Below are 7,236 nucleotides of genomic sequence, written 5' to 3'. Positions count from 1 at the left end.
CAGCAGCAGCTAGAAACTGTATCGATCGACAGCAGTTCTTGGTGCCCTGAGCAGTCCACGGACTCAGGGTGTATGTTCTGGTCACCTGCAGCAGTCAGCATGCGCCGGAGCCCGGCTGACGAGAGCGTCGCCGCCGCGGAATTTGTACGGCGTTGCGTGGAAGAGCACGATCACGGCTGGGCGAGTCGAGCCGAGGCCGAGAAATCTTGGCCGCACATTTGCACTTGTGTTGATCGCCCGGACGTGCTGGCTGCTGGCTAGATTCTCTCCCAACCGACGCCACCTCAACCTTATCGTCTCTTTTCTTCTTCCCTCAACATTTTTCATTTTCTCTGCACCGAGACCGTGAGGGCGCCGCCGCTGCTCTCGTCCGCCGACGACAAACGAGCCCAGCGCGCCGCCGACGGCTGTGCCCTCGTTCCCCGCGAGTCCTGTGAGTTCCTTCCTCCTCCTCATCTCCGCACCCCGCCTCTCCTTCTCGTGCGCCGAGGGGAATGAGACCTCACCGGATCGAGAGCTTCAGCGTGCGCGGCATGAGAACAAGGCCGGAGATGTACGTGCGGCTTGCATGCTAGGAGGGAGGGAGGCATGCATGCTAGGAGAGATGGAGCAAGGCATGATTCCTTGCCGCCACCACCATCGCTAGCCCGCTCGCAGATGATGTTGATCGATCCACCGCGCGCGCCCCATGCGTCGAACCCTGGCCTCCGATTTTTCGGCCTCCATCCCGCCTGAGGTTAACATCCTGCCCTTCTACCCAGGGGGAGTGCAGCACAAGTGCTGCCCATCGGAGTCACGCTATGCCGAGTGCCGGAGTTGGTACTCCACTTTTGTATCGTTACAGATCGAAAATTTTGTGCTACAACCGTTTTTTTTTTTTTTTTTTTTTGCTTTTCCATCATGTGGAGAATCTTTTTGCTACAACAACTATGTGGTTTTGCACCATGCGTTTTGTGGATTCATATTTCATTTTTTTGTTGCTATAATTGTTATGTGGTTTTGCTACATTGGTATAATTTTATTGCCATGATGTCTCGTTATCTTCAGTTTCCCAAAGACAGTGTGACGCAGTGCTGCAGTAAGGGTGCAGCGGAAAGGAGAGAGGAACAGCCATGGCGACCACTCTCTCGTTATCTTCTCCCTTCTTCCTCGCCGCTCCGCCCAAACGTACCCACCTCCAACAACTCCTCCTCTCCTACTACCGTCCATGCGTAGCACGTCTTCCCACCATTCTCAAAGTTAGCGTGGTTAGGGTGGACTGGATTGGGTGTTTTTCGTCCTGTTATTTTGGGCGCATGGTGCCCATCCGAAATCAAACTGGCCGGATGTCTAAATCCCTCACCCATGCATACCACTACTAAATCTTCAGTTTCCCAAAGACAGTGTGACGCAGTGCTGCAGTACTAACCTGAAAATATGTAGTAGCAGGCAGGATTAGTCGTTGGATGCTTACCTAGTTACCTGCGACCTGCTCCATAAATCTGAATCTAGCACATAAGGTGGCTAATTTTGTTGGAGCTAAATCGTTCGTGATTTACATGTATGCATTCTCAATTTTGGTGGTGGAATATGGAAGTAATGAAACACCTCCGTTGACATGAAGAAAGTCGATGCACATAATATTTTTTATTTAATCATTTCTTCAGCTAGAGATGTGATTTCGCTTGGAGTGGCTTCAGCTGCTCCCTCACGGAACACTGCAAATCTACCATGCAGGGGATATTTCCCTGGCCTGGCGCATGGCCGGAAGCAACAACGACGCACATCAGTAGTATCCGTGGTTGGTACCACAAACTTTGTTTGTTGACTTGTATAGTTGTATCCGTCTTTCAATTTTATATTTTCATTAATCTGGTGACTTTTTTTTATCCTACTTCACTTGCAGTTTGGGAGAAAGACAAAGATCACCAGAGAAACACTTGTCCCTGACCCAGACTACCGGTTACCGATTGCTATACTTGGTGAGCGCTGGAGGTAGTAAGTAGAACATCTCTGTGCTCTGGAAATGTACTCTTACATCAACTGAAGAAGAGAGATATATAGTATCTGTTGGCATGTTAATTTCTCCATCCAGTAACCATTGTTATCAAAATGCAGGGATTGCTGGTGCATTTGCATATGCGGACAACCTTCTTGCTGCTGCACCTGTAGGCCTTCTGGGGCTGCTTCTTTTGTTCCAGGTTAGCCCGATTGTGTTCTTCTTTTAGACCATCTGTCAAGTTATATAGGTTAACATATATGTATTCACCCATTTGTTTTTGCAGACTACTAGAGTTAGATTCGTCTTTGATGATGAGGCCCTGGTTAGTCCATTTTACCTTTTGGTGTGAACTAGATATGTAGGAGTATTCCGAAGTACGTAAATGTCTCCCAAAACTGGCTGCTGGAATATATTTAGGCTATATGACAGGAATATGCACAATACATATACAAAATTGGTGTTGGTAAGTTAGGAATACTCACAACTAATATAATTAAATCTGTTATTTAGAAGCTGTCATTCTACTAGTCACTTGTTGGCTATCGCATTGATATCCGGACAGCATTTTTTATTTATTTATGAAAGTATGATGTACTAGACTTGCAGCCCAAGTTATGCAGAAGTGAAGCACATAAGCGATTTTACTAGTTTTACCATTAATAACCTATTTTGGAGAGAGTTTCTCTTTTCCATAGCATGAAGATATTGAATTGTTTCAATGCTCAGTTGTCACAAATGATCCTACACATCTTATCTGAAACTTCATATGCTTCTATTATTAATTTATTATAGGAAGTGAAAGTGGGAAATCAGCTGCAGGAATCGGGCGAAAATGTTTTTGTTGGTGGCAAGAACCGTTGGAAGTAAGCATACCTTTTAATCTTGTGTATTAGTACCTTCTGTACAAAATACATGTGTTAGCAGGTCTTTTTTCGAAAGGAAAGCGATGAGGAAGACCCCCATAGCGAGTTTTTTTTTTGTAAATAATAATAAGCAAATTAACAGGTTTGTTCTGGCTAGCAAGTATTTGTAGTTTTGTTCTTCGTAGGTAACATTTTATTTTGAATTCCTATATTGAATTCTTATTGTTAGTGGGACTTATTTCCTTCATTCGTAAATAGATGGTGTTTGGGATATGTGCAGTCTCCAACAACTTGAAATGTTAACTGTGGTAATATGTAAGATGAACTTTTGATTAATTGATCAAATATTTTTTAGATGATTTTTATTTTGCATAAAGTTAGGGTCTGTGATGCCATAATGATCTAAACAACTAGGGAATGCAAATAAAACTTACTTTTTTTTTTCGATAAAGGAGCATAGCCCCAGCCTCTGCATCAATAGATGCACACGGCTGCTTTATTAAAGAAGTATCAAGTCACAATAGTTCCAACATCTCTTATTACACTCATGGAAAAGCTAGGGTCGATACATGAATCAACCAACTGAAAATATGGCAAATAGAAACGCTATGCATTTGCTATTCTATTAAGATGCCGCCACCCAGTAGCCTGGAAAAAGAAGTCCTGAGCAACCGCTAGCATCCGGTTGCATCCAAAAACCATAGCCTCCCGCTGGTCCACTAGGAGAAGTAAAACCCACTGTTGAATTGAATGAGCAGCTCGCCGGATAACCTGCAAAAAATTTGTTCCATTTTGTTTGTTAAAGATAATATCATTTCTAGTTCTCCATACCGCCCAACAAAGGGCGGACACACCAATACGAATTTTCTGTTTGTCCTCTTTTCTCACCCCATTTAGCCATCTACCAAACATATTAGTAATATTAGCTGGCGGAGGAATATTATAAGCAAGGTACATCATACGCCAAAGTATCTTCGTAAAAGGACATTCAATAAATAAATGATTAACGGTTTCAATGGAATCACAAAAACAACATTTTTGACAACCCTTCCATTTCCGTTTTGCTAAATTATCCTTAGTTAGAAGCACCTTATTACTAAGGAACCACATAAAAATTTTAATTTTCAAGGGAATCTTTAACTTCCATAGATATTTGCGAAGATAAACAGTATGATCATTCATCCAATCAAGATACATAGACTTAACTGAAAAAATGCCAGAATCCGTAAGTTTCCAAATAAACTTATCAGGTTCAGTAGTTAGATCAATTGTAATTAAACGCTGACATAGATGTAACCATTGCACCCACTTATTATCATTCAACCCTCGTCTAAAAGATATATTAATAGGCTCCGTAGCAAACACAGTCGATACCAACACATTCTTATGTTGAGTGATATTATATAGTGCCGGATATTGATGAGATAAAGGCGTGCCACCCAACCATACGTCCTCCCAAAACCTAACCGACGTACCATTCCCCAGTTTAAAATAACCTCCTGGTTTGATATGTAGCAAATAAAACTTACTGTAGCAAAGCATGGGTAGTTAGCTAGTCTTTGTAAGAGATAAGGTATTAGCTCCTGGTTTGATATGTTTAGAGCTCGAACGACATCTATTATGGACCAATGATTGTACTATCTTGTCCAATTAATCTGTCTTACTATGGTAAGAGCTTTACAATATTTTTATAATGATCAAGTGCATGCATAGGTACTCAACATTCGTGAACTGGGAACTATGGTGGCCACAATTCCCTATCCTGGTTTACTTCAAAGAAACCCAAACAAAACCCGAAGGCCAAATTCATTTCTTCCCTGTGATTTTCGTAAGTTCACTGGTTAACCGTAAGCTCAACAGCTTCGTTCTTACATACTTGATTTAATTCATCGTCGCGACGCAGAACGGCCGGCAACTCTATGATACTATGGTGGAGCGTGCTGGACCTTCGGAAACAAGCGGGCCTAATCCCTGAGACAGGCGGCGAGCTGTGCTCCATGGGTTCTGTAAGCATTGGTTCAAGTTCCATGAGCCAAAATCTCCATGATTTGTAAAAACTGCTTCAATGTATATCTATTCTATGTGTTTGCATAGTATTATATGCGTTAATCTCGATAGCAAAAGTTGTACACTAAGCATCTTAAAGTTGGTATGTGAGAAAATGATGTAATGCGGCTTCTTCAACATGGTGTTCTTACCTCCCTCGCAAAACAATGGCTGTGTTTGTCAGTGTATCAGCCACTTGAAATTTCTATTGGATGGGATCGCATTCCGAAATGAATTTGGTGTGGCGGTTCCCTTTCCTGCCAATAAAGCAACCGTGCTTGCCTTTGTTTCTTATGGATTTGTGGTCGTGTATTTGTGTCATCGTGTGGACGAAAAATAATATATTTACAAATGTCCCAAATCCCAAATTATACGTATCATTTTTTCTTGAAACGAGGTAAAAGAAATGCCTCATCCACTAATTAAGATTAAGAAGAAGAGAATGTCAGAAACTGTCACAAGACGGACACATACTTACTATTCCCAATGAATGGAACTCCATGACCACTCACAAACACATACTTACTACTCCCAAAGAATGGAACTCCATAATCACCTCGACACACCAACAAAAGCACCCAACACACTGGACAACTCCACTGAGAACACAACAAGGAATTTAGACCCATCAACAACGACACCGGATGACATAGGCATCCCCAATGGGCCTGCCAGAGAAGGTACCCGGGGTTTTCTGAAGGGCCATGACCCGAAGATTGCAAAGTCCGGAAGCCCAGTTAGGGGAGAGTTTGGAAAGATAGAATTGTATTAGGAATATCGACTTGTAACTATTACGGGATGGACTCAGATTGTCTCCCGAACTCTGTAACTTGTTTATCACGAAACCCTCGGCTCCGCCTCCTATATAAGGAGGAGTCGAGGGACAAAGAGAGGATCGATCCATTGTCAACATAACCCTAGTTTTTCTAGCAGTCGAGTACCTTTTCCGGCTGAAACCCTCGAGATCTACTTGCCCTCTACTTCCGCTAAAACCCTAGTCTACAACCTGTAGGCATTGACAAGTTAATACCTTGTCAATTGGCGCCGTCTGTGGGGATTAGAGGCGACAAGGAGCTGATCTCGATGGCACGCTCAACATCGTCGACATCTTCGGTGGCAAGCAACGCGATGGATGGAGGTAAACAGATCGAAACTGATCTAGTCGATTTTATTCCTCACCCGCCCTCCCGTGTGGATGCATATGTGTATCTGGAAGAGCCCATGGAGATGACGTTCGGAAGTTTCCACTTCCGCGTCGGGAAGGATGGATCTCACCGTCTTGCGATGCCGAATTCTTCGGGAAGTTAATACCTTGTCACCGGATGCACAACTCTAAGATATTCATCTAGGAGCCAACGACACCTTTCTTGAGGCACCACTCTTCATGATTTTGCTCTTGAGTGATTTCTCCTTGCAGAGCTTTTTGGCGAAGAAATCTCCAGATGCAACAACCTCGTTGGCCACCCCTCGTTGGCCACCGAAACCACCTACAGGACTCAGTCGAGTGAATGACATCATCATCCAAACTTTCCCGCTCACTGTAAAATAGGAAAGAGTGGAGGAAAAATAGGAATTAATTATCCCAAGATGCGATTGGAAGTTGTTTTGACCAAAAACAACCTTTGGGGATACTTGCTTGCTGCGTATGTGTTGAAATTAAGTAAGAATAGGAGATATATTTAGATGATGTATACCAGTATTTGATATGAATATTCACACATTTAAATTATAAGGGCCTCGAAAAGAATGAGAAATAACTAATCGTTTCTTCAGGCTCAAACATGCATGCATGTGAAAACTAGCTCACCCTACTAATGAATGAATGATAACGAATAGCTGATTGTTTTCAGAAAAACAACGAATGATAGAGGTTAATTAAGTGAAAAAGGTTATTAGTCAACTAAAGATAATCAGCACAATTGGTAGTTTATCAAAAGACTAGAGATACATGGGGGACATCAGCAGGATTTCCTTTGAAAAATTACACTGTCAGCTCATCCAATTAATCAGCTAGAGGTTCATCAGCTCCAAACTTCGGCATTAACTCCACTCTTTTTCAGACATCATGATCACATAGCAAGTAATATACTGTACATACTTTGACATTCAAATATACATATCAACCTCAACCAGAGGTATAAACCAGCAGAAATGACTATCGCAATACCGAACAACAAACATAAACGAACAAAGATGCATCAACCATATGTATCGCATAGTTGGTAAGGCGCTAGAAATGTAGGTCCACCTGCATAGAGATTATTCGACGACCAAGGCGCATATATGAAGCTGCAGTAGCTACATGTCACAGCTGCCACCCTGGCTCGTCGTTGTCCTTGCCAAGAA

General features: G+C 42.6%; 1 protein-coding gene across 2 annotated transcripts; it reads left to right on the top strand.

The window, feature by feature from the left end:
- Positions 1 to 304: 304 nt before the first annotated feature.
- LOC127325838 (uncharacterized) lies at positions 305 to 5,125 on the top strand. Of its 2 annotated transcripts, XM_051352673.1 has the most exons (9): positions 305 to 433; positions 1,048 to 1,167; positions 1,647 to 1,780; positions 1,886 to 1,961; positions 2,098 to 2,180; positions 2,265 to 2,303; positions 2,774 to 2,844; positions 4,558 to 4,672; positions 4,748 to 5,125. In XM_051352673.1, the coding sequence occupies exons 2-9, from the start codon at positions 1,113 to 1,115 to the stop codon at positions 4,817 to 4,819; spliced, it is 645 nt and encodes a 214-aa protein (XP_051208633.1). In that variant the 5' UTR covers positions 305 to 433; positions 1,048 to 1,112; the 3' UTR covers positions 4,820 to 5,125. The 2 variants fall into 2 exon arrangements, with proteins under 2 accessions (XP_051208633.1, XP_051208632.1); XM_051352672.2 differs by having other exon boundaries at positions 322 to 1,167.
- Positions 5,126 to 7,236: the final 2,111 nt, after the last annotated feature.

The sequence above is a fragment of the Lolium perenne genome, chromosome 3, assembly GCF_019359855.2.
Source record: "Lolium perenne isolate Kyuss_39 chromosome 3, Kyuss_2.0, whole genome shotgun sequence".
Lineage (NCBI taxonomy): Eukaryota > Viridiplantae > Streptophyta > Magnoliopsida > Poales > Poaceae > Lolium > Lolium perenne.
The sequence above is the reverse complement of the archived record's forward strand: the minus strand, read 5'-3'. Positions and strand labels throughout refer to the sequence as shown.